This window comes from Anopheles coustani, chromosome 2, assembly GCF_943734705.1.
Source record: "Anopheles coustani chromosome 2, idAnoCousDA_361_x.2, whole genome shotgun sequence".
NCBI classification, from domain to species: Eukaryota; Metazoa; Arthropoda; class Insecta; order Diptera; family Culicidae; genus Anopheles; species Anopheles coustani.
The window spans coordinates 31,389,060-31,405,114 of record NC_071289.1 but is presented as its reverse complement, the minus strand read 5'-3'; the positions used below and the strand labels follow the sequence as shown (position 1 = coordinate 31,405,114).

The 16,055-nt window shown below is 47.1% G+C and overlaps 1 protein-coding gene across 1 annotated transcript in view; it reads left to right on the top strand.

Moving 5' to 3' along the window:
• The first annotated feature begins 7,555 nt into the window (after positions 1-7,555).
• LOC131264200 (protein outspread) overlaps positions 7,556-16,055 on the top strand; it is a 204,974-nt gene continuing 196,474 nt past the window's right edge. Inside the window, exon 1 of the mRNA XM_058266489.1 lies at positions 7,556-7,675. Coding sequence (XP_058122472.1) covers positions 7,556-7,675 — 120 coding nt within the window. The remainder of the gene's footprint in view (positions 7,676-16,055) is intronic.

Here is a 16,055-nt window from a genome sequence, read left to right as displayed (position 1 = left end):
AAGCTGCAGGTTTCTTGCATAATTCATTGGCGCAATCCAAAACGTTGATCACCCTTCAGGTGGAAAAGAAAACCGAAGGCTAAGCGTTTTGTGCAACACATTGTGTGTGACAATCGATCGATCGATCGATCGGTCCTTCGCGGTCCAACTCCCGATCGACCGTTTGCAATCGCGCGTACCGGCGGTTCATTGGTCTCGCGGTTCAATTCATTCATTTTCTTCCGCGCAGACCATTTTCCCCGGGAAAGCTGCCGTTCGAAAAAGAAAAACATGTGCGCATGCTTGGTGTGCAAACACACATTCTCGGCTGGGAAGTCCTCGCACGTTCGCAACGATGCTGTGAAGTTAATCAAAATATTTCACCCAGTTCCCCGGCTCTCCCCAGTTATTTTCCAGCATCTTGTGCAAGCGCGGGGAACCTTACTTTCCACGTGAGATCGTATCGGCATCACTGACCAGCACCGCTTTCTCCCGTGCTTATGACGGTAGACGGTTTTTGCTTCAGTTGGTTTGTTGTATTTCATCCCCTTTTTTTGAAGCTCTCCCTCGTCCTTAACCCAAACCGAGCTACAGTTCCTTGTGCCCGGGAAAATGGCGCGATCGTTTTCCACCCTCGTTTTTCTCTTCAACTTGGATGGTAGTGAATGTCCATTGGTTCATCAATGCGTATCCCGCTTTCCATCGGCTTGGAATGAGAAACATAAAGGGAAAATGGAAAGGAAGGGTTGATATGCAACGGGGAGACTTGTTTTCCCGCCATTCCCGCATCTAACTGCCCAGTTCCCGAATCCCCTTCCCATCCGGTTTCCAAACCGTTCTTTTCTGTGCAAACGGAATGTGCAGTTGTTGGTAGCAAGTGCATTGGAAATTAATTTGAATGCACGAGGGAGCGCAAAAAAACATAAACACACGCGCACACGTTGGCCGAAAGAGGGACGGTGAATTATGTTTCGCGATCCAGCGTCTCCGATAGCCGGAACCTGCGCCTTGTGATGAGATGTAGCTGACGTGTTTCTTCAGCGGCCTCGAGTTGCCGGAGTCGCTGGGGTCGACTCCTGAAAAGCGGGAAGCTTTAAATGAAAAGATAAGCAGCGGTCGTGAGCAAACGGGTGAGCCACCGAATGGCCCAGTCGGCAAATGAATCACTGACCGCAGGTTCTGCGTGGCGCTTATCGGTGAGTGGACATCTTCTCCTTCGTGAACTGCCAGAGGACTGGCCATCGGACGTGCTGCTTCGATGGGATCGAATGTGTAGCGGGGTTTGACCATTCAAATGATCCTGGTTTCGGTGGCGAGAAGGTTAGCCCGGGTGATCCTTTACCGTGGTGACTGCTTGGAATGAAGTTTGGGGAAGAATTTCTCCAATGAATGCCGGTGGGACTCTCGGAACGCAATTCACAAACTCATTCCGGCCACTGATCCAACCCTTCGTGCGACGCTGGTGGACGCATCCCTGGCTAAATCCACGGCTACGCGACAGATTAACCCGGCAATGAATTACAGATCCCGTTCATCGAGGATATCGATCGGGTTGTATCGGAAGGGAACCCACGGTCGGCCTTCGATCGTATCGCAAAAGAATCGCTTCTTCTCGCGCCGCCCAGTCCACCCCGGTTTTTGGTGCGAAGCCCGCGAGGAGAATCCGGTTCGGAACGGGTGAGAAAATATCCCCCACATTCCACGCATTTCCTTCCGTTTGCAGGTTTGCGTGGTCGCTTTCTAGGCCAAAGCGGGGAGGAAGATTACATCATTCGTCATCGGCGGCGAGTTCCCGGGCGGACAATGGGTCTCCGGAGTGCCACCGAGGACTCCAGAACCAGGAAGAGATTCCACGCGATCCGACCTACACGCACAGACGGTCACGTGTGCGGCGATAAGCGTCCGATCGATGCGGCAGATTGCGCGCATAAAGGAACGCCTTTCGGGGTTGGATGCCGGAATGTTTCTCCACTTTGCGCTGCGAGATCAGCCAAGAAGGTCCACGAACGGATTTGCCATCCCTTTGGCTCGTTTTTATCAATGTGCTCTTAAGCGAAGATGAAGAAGGAGAACTGTATTTGACGTACAATTTGGGCCCGTTCCACGGTGCGAGGCGCCCTCCGGGAGGACATCTCGAACGATGCGGAAGCTGAACTAGGTTGTAGAACGTTTCTCCCAGGAAGAAGGTGCGTTAAGAATGGCATGGGCAAAAAGGGCAAAGAACAGGCGCACTTATGTGATCCCGGCTGTGTGTGCATGTGTGTGTGTGTGTGTGGGTTATACTCCAGTATGTTGTGCTAATCTGACAGCCTGCATCAAGCTACCTCGCACGAGCAACATTCTTGGCCAGCCGATTCGACGCGCGATTCTTGGGCTCCCTTAGGTACGAGCAACACCAAGGAATGCTAGTTTGTATTCTCCCGCATTCTACCACAAGTGCCCACCAAACTGACCCACCAAACCGGTGGCCGCCGGTGCCCAGGAAGCGATTGTCAAATCATACCCATTCCGGGCGCTGGCTGGCGCTGAAGGCGACGGCTTTGGCATGAGATGAGGGATGCCCTCGGGGAAGCTGCCAATAAATATTCCCATCAATGACGTGTTCTCCTGTTCGTATAACGCCCGTCTTTTCTACTGCTTCCTTCACCGCAACTACCGGAGCGACCGGCTACCGTACTTATAACCGTTCCGGGCCTCTGCGCCACCGTTACTGCGTCCTTAAATTATACGCCGTGATTGAAGGAAGAATTATCTGTCACTAGAGCGCGAAGGGTTTGGTGGGGGCCCAAGGGGGTAGGGGAGGAAATCAACCAACGGGGCCAAGGTGGCGAAGAAATTGACGATTGTCGTAAGTGGCGATGATAAGCTTAACGGGGATTAATATATTGTTCAGCAGCGGTTGATAAGATCGCGCCAGCTGCATCGGTTTCATTCTGTTTCTCGCGCCTATCCGTGGTGCGATCTGTTTGTGGATCGGTGTTTAGAGGTTTTTGCTGCTTGCAATGGGAGAAAGATTAGTTATGTAAAGTTAATCGAAAACCTATTAGAGAAAACGATTTATAATTGGAGAACGATAAATGCCTCCTTTGGTAGGATAGGTAGGGATGAACTAATTCAATTCATATAGGCCACAGTAAATGAAAAAATTTGCCTTTAGTCTAATATAACTTGTTTTATTTTAAATCTCTAACATGCATTTTTGCATTTAGGGTGAACTTTTTTCAATTTGAATGATATTTAAGGGATGTACAAATTCATTTTCTTAACGGGCTCTGTACATATCTAACTAAAGTGTTGAAAACCCTTTCATACGCTATCTATTACTTAACGCCTTCTGAATTGAAATTCTCTTGTTTTTTTTAATATGCAAGATACTTTTAATACACTTTATTACTTTAATAAAAATAGAGATAGAAAGATCGATAATAAATTTGTTTGATAATGTTTTCCCATACTATTATTAGCAGAATATTTGTGATTTATGTGACTGAAACAAATCTTTAAAAAGCCTCAGAAATTTGATTTGGCAGTGATGGGCAGAGTTTGTTTTAAAATGCAAAACTAATAGCCAACTTTTGATATAATTTCCTACATTGGCTGTTAATGTTTTAAACCGAGTTGTCCTACAATTTTACGTAGCAGTGTCGAATCCAGTTAGGACTGTTGAGCACAACTTGCGTACGATCGTCGATCGGACTTCGAAGTGATCTCGTGGGACATACAAGAGAGAATTAGAGACCAATTCCTACGCTCCGAGCGAGTTTTGACTTTCGCCCAAGGAACATTTTCTCTATGCAACGAAGTGAGCTCCAAAGTGCAGAATCGATCAAATTTGACGACGTTGAGTGTCTGGTTCAGTCGAAAAAGGTACAAAAATAGTTGATATACGAGTGATTGTAACCAATTATAAAAAAGATTTTCGAAATATTGTATATTTGCATGCATAATTGGTGTACTGTTATCGAATGGTCGACTTTTCCTTATCTTTGGAATACTCGCCATTGCTGCAATTCGGAGCTCACCTACGAGTGTTCCATGGACGGAGAGAATGTTACTTGGGTGATTTCCTATTTCTCGGAGCACTCGCTCGATGCTCTCTTTCCTTCTCTGCCAGAGAGTCACGAAGCAACCTGTCGTGGCCGCGTGCGTTTTTGGTACGTACGACCGCCGGTATCGAAGCACCAGCGTGCAGTTGTGAAACAGCATCGAATCGGTCGAGTAGGCGCTGTTTTTATCCGCTGCGTGTTCGTTTTTTCGATCCCAAACCCATTCACGTTCTCCGTCTTGCGGTGACGTTTCGCAAAGTTGGCGTTGCATTCGCCGTTCGTAACAAATCACACTACCAGTCGAGGTGTGCAGTTGCGTTTTTGTTCGGTTCTTTTCATTCCCCGGTTCTTGATTGCATCTTCCCGTATCCTTGCTCCCAAAACAAAACAGTCCCGGTGTGTTGTTGTCGATTAGTTGTAGGCGCGCGGCGCGCGTCTATCAGCGGTGTGCTGTCTTGGGTCGTAAGTTGGAGCAAAAGTGTGTTGTCGTCCTCAAAACACTTTTGAGGGAAGATCGGAGGAAAAAAAAACTGTGCATGTTTTGGTGCGCGAGCGTGCGTTGCTGCAACGTGAGGTATGTGTTGTGCAGTTTTGTAGTACTTCTACGCGGTGCTGCTACTGGCATACTTAATTTCTCTGTTTTCACTGGAGGTTCTGTTTTTCTTCCTTCTTGCGTTGGCAACGCGGATTGAACGGAGCTTGCGTGTGCGTGTGTGTTGTTGTTTTGGACGCCGGCGTAGTGTGTGCGTGCGTGGTAAACGTTCTTTTCTTGGCTCATTTTTTCCCTTCGTCGATCATCGCTCGCGGGTGATTTGTTTTTCGATTGCTTTCCCCTCACTCCATCCGTTCCGTTTTATCCGCATCCACCGCAGCACTGATTGTAATTTCCAACTCACCCCGAGCCGCACGTTCTGTGGTAAATTCTTTTCCCCTTTAATTTGCGTGTGAAGACGGCGGAGAACTTCATGCCGTGGCGACGAGCGTGCGCGAGTGTCAAATTGTCCATATTCCAGTGCCTTTTTTGTGTTGTTTTGTTTCCATCGTCGCCCTTCGGAAAACTTCTTCGAGAAGACACGGCAGACTTCGAGGTGTTCGCCTTCCGCGTGTGCTGGTGTGCGTGTTCTTGCGAAAGAATTCCGAAAGCACGACGCGATCTCGACGCGATCTCTTGGGCCGAGAAGATCTCCGCGCTCCGCGTCTTCGAATCCCGTCTGTCACCCGGTTGTTTCGTGGTGTGTAGGAGTTGACGTGCCTGTGCGTATGCGTACGCAACGGATGTGGCAACGGTGGTGGACGTGTGTTGAGATTTTTGGAAGAAAAAAGGCGCGACGACGGGGCCAACGTCGTGGCAGCAAGAAGAAACCAAACCCAAGGCGTGTGTTTTCGGGCGACCACGTTTGTGTGCGGCGATGGAATTGCGTAGCGTTGTCTTTATTGTTATGGTTTTTTTGGTTTTCTGTTGGCGTGTTGCGTTGCTGCTGGTTTCCGCAGCACACCACCATTGGTTTCCATCTCGATTTAATTGCACAATTTGTTTTCGTTTACTTTCCTGGCCTGGTCGATGCAGTACCCAGATAAACCCGTGTATGTCCTCTTGCGGCAATTGCAAAGGCTGGTAAATTATTCCTTGTTTGTAGGAGCTATCTTTCAACCCAAACTTCTGCTCATTCCAAAAATCTTTTAGCATGGTGATTCATGCTTCAAAGTTTGGAACGTGTGTGTTGGTAGCATTTTCGAGAACCGAGTATGATTTCATCTCGTCGCATGATCGCTGGACGGTCTGTTGGGGGGCCCAATTATCATCCACTTTGCACATCAAAGCACCGGAGGACAGTTTTGGTCATATGTGGACCTTTGCACGAAACCAAGGGCAGGACGAAGCTGACGAAGCGAAATATCAAAGTCTAAGACACAGAAGCACCAGCATCAACAACTCCGAAACCTGATACACCTGTTTGAGCAGTAGGAAGACGTGTTTGAAGAAATCGCGAAAGGAACACAACCAAACTATCAACCTTATCGGAGAAGTGCTACGGGGTGAAAGACAACACGGAAATGTGTGCAAACATATAAACATATGAACTGGTTAAACAAAACTGCTTGGAAAAAGTGCAAATATTTCTTTACCAAATGAAATTGATAACACGTTGGTATCGAGTACACGTGATCCAAAGTATCGTGTCCATGTTGTGGCGTTCCCAAGTAAACTCGGATATCAAAACGATCTCCTTCCGGCGCGTGTTATTCATCATCACGTGCTGTCGAAATCAAACACAACATTAAAAAAAAAACATTCCAAAGTGCGCCGTCGTTTTTTTCGTTTTCTTTTTTTACGAGCAATTTGGCCGGGGTGGTGTACGAATTATTGACTCACCACTGTACACCACCCACTGTAAAGCAGAGTGATGCTCGCATTTCAAACAAAACTGTTTTGGATATTTCCAATTGGACCGTGCGTGTGTGTGGATTTCTAAAAATATTTTTTCGCTTCAAACCGCACCCAAGGAAAAATAATTCGGGGCGCACTTCGAGTGGAGAAATTAGCTTTCGATCTTGCGAACTAGTTTCGAGACTTGCGAACAGTATCAAAACAAACAACCAGCGCCCACAATTGCCCCGTTCAATCCGATCGCCTGACAAAACATCTCGTGCCGGAGAAATGAAGGAATGTGTTTTTTCTTATCGGTTTTCCCCACCCTTTTTTCTATTTATTGTTTCAGCACAACATTCAGCACGTGTGCATTCCTTGTGCATCCGTGATTAACGACGTGTTCGAGTGTGGGTGTGTGTGTGTTTTTTTTTTGCGAAAGTATGGTGTACGTGCGTTCGATCTGCTGTATTGATTTAAATCGAAAAATAATAGTTGTTATTAGTTGAACAGCTGTTTGTAACCAACAAGCATCAGCTGAGTGTAGAAAAATATCAAACGAAAAGAAGAATAAAATAAACGGTGCACTGGAAAACGGCTTGCTGCGAATTCATCTCACCGGGGTTGCAGTGAGTCAAGTGTGCGAGTACGAGTGAGCTAAGCCAGTGAGAAAGGCGAAGGCGAAAGTGTTCGATCCTAAACTGTGGATCTCGAAAGTGCTTAGTTTAAACCGACGACGAATTAATCTCGAATAACGAAAACGAAAAAAAAAAAACACGTGAGACGTGCTTTTTAAAACGAAAATGTCAAAATACCTTTAAATTTCGACTCGAAAAAATTGTGCAGACCTCTGGGGGGGGGGGATTGGTGATTGCATACATAATTTCTGACCCAATGCTGCGCAAACCGGGCATCAAGTGAGGCTTGATGCCTCGGGACTAAGTTCCCAACTTCCCAGCTTGGCTTTGGCTTTTTTTTGTTCCGTTTTCTCCGACTGCAAAATCACACCCCCGCAATTTGCAAAGATCAACTGATCGTTCGGTGGCATCAAAACAGAGGTTCAAATTAAGGAAAAGTTTAGTGCAGTGTTCGCGAGTGTTTATTTTTCCAGTGCTTCGGCGAAACCATTATTGAAGCGACGAAATAATTATTCCGACCAACAATGGGGAGCCGCAACATCGAGTGTCGTAAATTTTCGCCGAACATCTTCAACAAGAGCAAATGCACGCACTGTTTCCGGCAGCGGGAGGAGCATAGTGCGGCGGCGCTGGAATGCAATCGGGTAAGTTTTCGGGGTTGTTTTGTTAACTGTTGTCCACCGTCCGTTTATTCGCTTTTCCACACCATGATCCTGGGGTCAGTCAGTCTGATTGGGTTTTGGCTTTTTCCCGTTTGGCCAGATGCATTTTGATCTTCTGATGGCAAATGTTGTTCTGGTTTGTGACTTCGTTCTTACATTTTGCTGTTCGTTTGTTTACTTTTATTGATTTTTGTGTTCTGTTCTGTCCATTTTCGTGGTTACATTTTGCTCCCGATCGATTGGATTGAGTTTTTTTTCACATTTATTGTCCTTCGGCCAACGCTTGGAAACCGTTTTCCACTTCCATCTCCAATGTGGGTGGCTGGATTTAGTGTCGTGGGTTGGTGCAGTTTCTTTTTGTGCCTATCGATTCGATTTTATTTCGTAAGTACACGTCCTGCAAATGAAGGGGAGCAAAGTTATTGCTCCGAAAATAACATAATTTTACGTGTCATCCTCTCCACAAACGTGTGTGGTTGAAGGCGAAAATTAATTTCATTAGCAGCTTTCTTGCTCGGAGATAGGAATCGGCCTTTTGGTTGATAAAGTTAACTTCCAAAGTTCAGTCGAGTGCTGCCTATCTCCTTATCGATTGCTTAAGTCGCCGGCGCCGGAATCGTTGAATCATGAAAACATTCATTGAAAATCCTCACGCGACACCGGCTGTGTTATCGCTTGGGCATGATGAAACCCGAGGTGGTTGTAAATTCATTTGCCATGATTAAGTTCAATTTATTGAAGACTGAGCGTGATTTAGCAATCGATCGGAATCGCTTCATTCATGCCATTCACTTTTAATGCAGCGGAATGTTAAACTGTAGCTCTTTCAACAGAAAGCCCCTTCCCCATTGACTCATCTGGTTCGTTTCGGTCCATCCAGATGAATGACATTCCAGTGCGACATGTTTACGACGGAAGTTGTAAATAGTCTTTAATGAGTGCTTTGGTCGTAAATTAAAAATTATTTCCATTCTTGGGAGTTTGAAATCTGTTCAACCAAATGCAATGGCCATTTATAGCACAACATCGACCGTTTGTCTCTGGTGACATTTGTCATATGCTTTTGGCCATAAAACGTACTCTTCCTCCCCATCGTTTCTTCTTCCCTATGGAGCTCTGAAGCCGTTCGTTAGCAGCTGATTCGTTACGGAATGTTTGTTTCAAAACTCGAACCCCCTGTCGTTATTTCCACGTCAAAGCCCGGAGGGGGAAGGAGACCGCTTGTTCGGCACATAATTGGATGACGAAATACTTTCCCGCACTGCGCCAAACATCCGGTGAGGGGTTTTGAGTTCGGTTGAGATTTATTGAAAAGCGGAACGAGACGCATAAAGCTCGAAATTCTGTATCTTCCGCTTTCCGCTGATTGTCATTTCGGAATTCTCTTTCCCTGAAGAGATCTCTAACTGCCGCCCAACGATGTGCGCAATGTGCGACGTGCGGACGTGATATCTCACGACCCGGTCCCAGTACGCGGTCCCATGACGAAGGTTTATAAGGACTTTGGAGGACAACTAAGGGAGCATTCTTTTATGCAAGGGTCACAGAAGACAGAGCCTCCTCCGACATTTGAGCAACGGACTTTGAGGAAAACGCGACTTACTGACCGATCTTTCGGTACTTCTTTTTCGTCGCCCCCTTTGTACTTTTGTTTCCTCTAGCACTCGGTCTTACATTCATTTTCCACCATCCGGGCCCTCGGTTTGACCCTGCGGAAGTTGTACGGGAGGGGTCATACGGGTTACGATTGCGGCGGCAAGAGAAAATCGCATCGCCTGCGATCACTTTGGAGTTGCCAAAGGGAACCACTGGAACTAGTGAAATGGCGAAAGCGGCATGTAACCGGTAGTAGTGTCCAGGTCCTCATGTCCGATGGCGACGTGAGGGTCATGGGTTGACCCTTGAGGTGACCTGATAAAGTTAAAAATAATAAGAAACAGAGTGTTTCGTCGGGGGGACCTGAGGAGCACCCAGATCTGAAAAAACATCTTGAGAGTGGTAAGAATAACAGCCCAAGCAAAAAGAGGATGAGAAGTCTTTCTTGAAGCAGCTGCTGAAGATTTGGAGCTCTGACCATGTAGTGGCTCTCCGTAAGTGAAGCATAATTTATACAACCTTTAAACAAATCAAAACCCCCCCAAAAACAAGAGGTGAACATGTTGACCGAGAACGTTCGTATGAGGAGAAGACGAAGCGATGTTGGAGCAGGGTGACGGTAGACAGTAAGCAAAACAACGGAGTACTGAAAATAACGGAGTGGAGTGAAATGAAAGCACTCCTTCAGTCATTTGTTTTGTAGTTATTTCGCTCGCCGTCGTGAAGAGAGCTGGAGATTCTTGTCTCCAAGGGGCCCACACTTACTTTGTTTTGGTTTCCGTTTTTTTTGGGAGGCAGAGATGAGGTTGTGGGATTGAGTGACAGATGCTGGAGGAGCCCGGTAGCCGAAGTATCGGGGGAAGCAATTTCTCCGCTGATGAACACTTACGGCAACACGGTGCGAGTGTGATACTTTGCATACGCCTTGAGGTCTGTAAACAGTTTTTCGGTGATCTTGAAATGCCTGACGCAAGGGAATGAGTGGCGCATATTTCATGGAGAGCCTATGGAGTGTTTTTGAAGCTTTTCGATACGAGATCTCTTCCACAGACGAATAGGAACAGTTGAATTAGGTGGGACTACTAAGGACTTTTTCGAGTGTAAGCATCATGGTCAGGTGTTCGTCCAGAAGAGGTTTTACAAAACTCCAGAACCTGATTCTCTTACATTCCCGAACAACCGCAGACCCCCCTTGGTGACCTCAAATCTCTTCCGCCGAATTCGGCCGTCCGACAGCGAAGTCACCAAAGTAGGTCTCACGCGATTCGCTGCACTAATAACCATGCCCCGTAGCGGCCCATCCGGAGTCGACTTGGCCAAATTTTATAACCTGCTTTCGGACCCTGGAGCACCAAGCCAACGCGCCTAAACTTCCGAACCGTATGGCACCATTTTCCCTGCTACAATCTCCATCCCTTCCTAGAAACTCTAGAGCGGAGAAAAACAGACGATCGCAGGTTCGATCGCAACCGGAAGCGGCTAATAACGGTGATCGATGCCGGGTGCATTTATCACCCGGTCCAATTGGGGTGGGAAGGTGAAGGGCGCATGGAAACGTTCAACCTCCGGACCAACTCCGCACCTTCGGCGTCATCATCGCCGGCGTGTCGTCGTAGTCTCCAACGCTTTGGTACTCTGGGTCATGTGCAGATTTTGCCGCAGACTCGCGAGCCAAACGCGCGCACTCCCTAATGAAATCGAATGAACTTGAGACCTTCACATCATCGATCGCGGGTGTAAGTGGTTGCCCCCTGCTCCACTCCTCCGTTGGCCACGTCCATACCCAGGTGCGCAGGTCACACCGTTCGAGAGATGAAACCGTTCGTTGGAGTCACGGTCGAGGCCCCGTATGGTTCCAATCTCGCAATGCTCCAATCTTGCAGCTCGAAAGATTTCCCAAAACTATTTTGCGCTCACACGTGACTGCGTGTGTGTGTATGTGTGTGAGTGGATGTGTGTCTGAACTTACGAACGGCAATCGAGTGATGGAAAGTGCTGTTATTAGCTATTTCCTCTGGCCGCTCCAGCGACCCAGCGAGCAGGACCCAAATGGACCCGGACCCCGTACCACCGGGTGGAATGTTTTGGACCGGAGCTGGAATGCCTTTCCAGCGTTGGATCGTATTTTTTTGTTGCGCGTTCCATGCACGTGTGTCTGGCTGGGTCCGGCGCGTACCAGCCAGACATTCCATTCCTTAATCGCCCGCGACCGAATCGAAGGGTTCGATCTTTTCGGCCATTCGGCACGGGGTCAGGCCCGGCGTCACTGCAACCCGTTTGATCGTCGAATACGTATCGGCGAGGGTCGTTGGCAGCGCGCTGCCGACCTCGGCGACCCGTCCGAAGGGCCGGACTATGGTATGTCTTAAGTTTGCAGTTGCGAAAGCTTGATCGAGGTCTCCGAGTCGTTGGAGTTGCTTCTGATGTACTCTCGGAGGTTTATGGTATCGGGATTTACGTATCCCAATTGTAGAATTATTGCAATCGGGGGGGTCTGAGATGGCTGGTATGAAATGAGCTCTAGGGAACTATTTACTCCAACAGTATATAATCTCACCAGTATTTTTGGGGAATTATAGAGTAAGGATCCAGAATAAAATTCAGTCACATTCTGTCATACTTGAAGTCCAATTATATCTGTTCTGTATCCAGCAAATTCAGGTTCTTGTTGTAAACCTATGATACCCGTACCTCATTCAACGCTGTAAGGTCTTCCAACTTTCGATTGAACCTCCTCAATTGCACCCAGTCACTAGTCTTGTTGTTTAACGTTTGATCGCTCATTTTCTCGTTCGTTGAAATGATTTTGTTTCAATTACCTTTGGCCAGATCGCCACCGGTTTGCAGCATTGTTATTTGCTTAGCTTTTCCCTGCTTGCTTCGCCTTCTGTGAGCATTCCAAAACGACCCAAAACAGCAGCCGCCAGCAGGGTGCTTTGTTTTCTCGGACAAGATGTTGTACTTTCTGGGCTCGTTGATTAAAAGTGGTGTGCAAAAACGGTCGGTGGTGCGATAAACTCCACACCGCGAGATGAGAGAGAAGTATTGCCCCCATGGTACCATGCAGACATTAAAGCAAAGCATTAAAACAAACGCGCCTTTTGGCGGCGTTGTGGACTGTGTGTTTTGGTGTACGATTGAGTTTCTGCGCAGAAGTTCGAGGGTTCGCGAAGGGTTTTGGCGCTTGGCGCATGCAGAAAGCCGCCGTTTGCAAGGCGCAAGAAAAAGCGACCAAAGAATATAATAAGAAAAAACACCTCCTCCCCGCGCAACCGATCCGAATTTATTGTGTGTGCGCGCACACCGCTGGAATCCGAGACCGAAGTTTTCAACAGCTGTTAATTTTTCAATTTCACGAAAGCGAGCTCGCTCGATCTTGGAGCTAAAATGAAACCGAAAACTGACCAAATGGTGCGCCATGGGCAAAAATAATAAAAAAGCATATAAATGTTTCGGCAAAACGGCCAAACAGCTCAAGCAGCAGAACCGACCGGAGAACGGGCCACGGTTTAGCTGCGTTGGCTTGAGCGGCGGACCTGTTTTATGCTGCGGCCGGGGCCAGTTGCGCAGTCGAGAAAACCGTTTGCGTTCCTTTTTTTTTCGAAGGGCAAAGGGATTTGTTCTTCCCCATCGGAGGGTTTTCTTTTTTTTTCCTGACAGTTTCAATCGAAATGACAATGCAACAGTTCGCATTGCAATTATTGCTGAACCGATCGTTTGATCGGGTTTTGGTGGCGAGCTTTTGGGCGCAGATGGAAATGCTGACACTAAAATGCAAAGAAAAACGATCGAACCTTTTCGGAGCGAGTTTCCAACGCTTTTCGAGGTAGGGTTAAGCGGGAAATTACGGAAGTATAGAGGGTCCCGCGGTCATCAATGCCGGCACCACCACCATCACCACCATGTGCCTGGGACTCCAAGGCTGACGCGAAGTTCGCGAACTGACCGCCGTGGAATGCGCGTGACCATGGCGCAGATATTTCCGCGGATATTTCCAGCGTACTTTTCTCTCATTTTTCCACCACGACGCGTTTTTTACGTGCCGTTGCGCCGAAGAAGTTGCTGGTTGTTTCACTTTCATTGCGAATGTTTTCTTCACGATCGAAGGTGGAAAGGTAGAGGGATGGTGGGGGGGGGGGGGGGGAGAGGGGATTTGATTCGAGGGATACCCTTTTTTTCCTAGCGCCATTTTTCTCTTCCTCTAATTATTGCCACGCAAAATGCGCGTAAAAGGCTGGAGTTGCACCGAGGTTTGTCTATTTTTTCGCCACCGCTGTGTGTTACTAGAAAGTACCCGACACCGTTGCCCGCACTCCTCTACCTTATTTCCTCACCCATTCCCCACCGAGGTTACGTTCGACGAAGAAAGTTACGGTCTCCAGTTTAGGTGTTTCATTTTTCTTTCATTTTCGTTCGGGTTGCGCCTTGCGCGGTTTTGACTGGTATTAGGTGGCGAAAGACCGTCATCGCCGGTATCTATCGGGTTGCGGAATTGATTACTTTCGCTGACGGTCCCACCGTCCATTCCCCCCCTTTCCCACGGCTGAGTTAACGAATTTAAAGAGCCTTCCCACGCTCCGGCGCTCCCGGAAAGCTTGCCGCTTGACGACGAAAAACATTCTTCGACTCGCCGGTTTTTGGGCTAATGAAGTGGATGGATTTCGGAATGGATTTGTGCCCACTCGGTTGCGGCGATGAAGAGTTAAATTTTGCAAATTATTAGGGTCCAATCATTCGGTGGTATTGTTCGTTGAATAGTCCATCCATTTAAATGATAAGATGTTTTCAAACTATTAGAAATAGAAAATATCGACTCAATTGGGGCAAGTTAATTTGGCCCACAATTTATCATTGGCAAATTGTGCGTTCGATTGTGTTTCATTTTCTTTTTCTTGGTTGGATTATTTTTTCTACTTTACTGTGGTCGAATTTATCATCCATAATTGTATTCTGCTTTACTGATTTAAGCCGTGAACTAAAATAAAGCTAGCTTATTCGTGAACGTTTTCGTGGATAAAACCAGTTTCTAGTATGAATTCTCAAAAGACCAATTTTTATCCGTAAGTCAAAAGCTACGGAAAGTGCCAAACGATGCAGTTGTAGTGACGACACAAGAGGTCCAATTGTAAATTCAAATACACAAAATACATTCAAAGTGTAAAAAATCATCCATATAATACGCAAGCATGTTTTTGCTTTACAATTTAAAATTTAACTACGGCATTTCATCATCACACATTTTATATTAAGATTATAAAATGTAAAAGTTGTTTCACGCCAGCTTGGAAAACAAATCAGGAAACTTCCGCCGGCTCTAACAAATGGAGATAATGCAGATTGTACGTGTTAATAGTTTTCGTTTGATTGGTCAATTCGTCACCAAGAATCATTACAGGCCAAACAATTATGAATATTTTATAGCGCAAAGAAAACGTTATAAAAGGTAAAAAGCAAATTAAGCCAGTTCGTGTTTATATTACAGTTTGATATGAAAGCCAAATATTTTTTTGGGAAGTTAAAGTATTTTTTCAACTCAGTATGTAGTGTCTGCATAACTTTATGCTGGATTTGAAAATGAAATTTGAGCTTCAAAACCACGTAGTAAAATCGTTACTATCTAGTTGAAACTGTCAGTTCGATGATGCTCGTTTCATAAAACATGCTCAAGTTGTACAAACCTGTAGAAAACGAAACAAAATTTGCCTTCACCGGTTCATGATTCGATTAACCTTGAATGCGGGTGCAAAGCGCACGTTTTTCTGTGCATGTTCCACCCACTGCCTTCTCGCATCTTTCCCACCCATCCTTGCGTAAGTGTTAGCACGCGCAACAACGATTCCTCGCCCAGCGGGGCGGCGCCTGCGTCTCGCGGTGTTGCGGTCCGCGATTCCTTCGATTTTTGTTCGAAACCTCGCGCCCGCTCCAAAAGGTGCAATGAACTGGCGCGCGCGGCACAAAAGGGAAAGGTTCCGCCGTGGCGTCGTGGAACCGTCACACACATGCTGCCTGCCTTGCCTGCCTTCCATCACCGCGTGCCAATGACTTGTTGACTCCTCACTCCACGCGTTTCGTCTTCGGCGCGCACATCATCATCACCAGCAGCATCAACTTCGTCTTCGTCGTCGCCGAAGGTATGTGGCCCGGTGGAATGTGTGATTGTTCCGTCGCTCGTGTGTGTGTGTGTGCGCGTTACTTTACATGATCGCACGCGTGCGTGAAGCGCAACCCGCCGCTGATGATGGGTTTTTGATGGTTTTTCCGTTGTTTATGCGCGCGAGTGTGGTTGAGTTTCTTTCTCCACTGCCATTGCTCTATTGGTGGTTCGATTCCTTGCTAGTTGGTTAGGTGTTTTTTTCCCCCTTCCATCCATCCCTCTCCCGCATCACTTGCATGTCTCCCCAGCATAACCTCACATTTTCGGTTGAAAGAGAAAGTTTAAATCTACGACTCCGACAATGTCAATGAAAACGGGATTTTTTTTACGGGAATGTACCGTCCACCTGAAGGGGGTGAAGGGGAGTCAAATATTGTCATTGGACGCGGGACACGCATGGGCAATTGTCCAAAAGTGACCCCACCGCACGTTGCCGGTTTTCCTTTACCGACGAACGGGATAAGAATTTTTATTACTCTCTCTTTCGCTTGGTTTTGATTTCTTCCGCCGCCGGAAGGTCTTTTAAGGGTGATAGTTTTCTTTCAGCACAAGCCATGATGGCAAGGTAATAATAATGGTCCGGAAATGTCGCAGGTGTTTTCAACGGGGGAA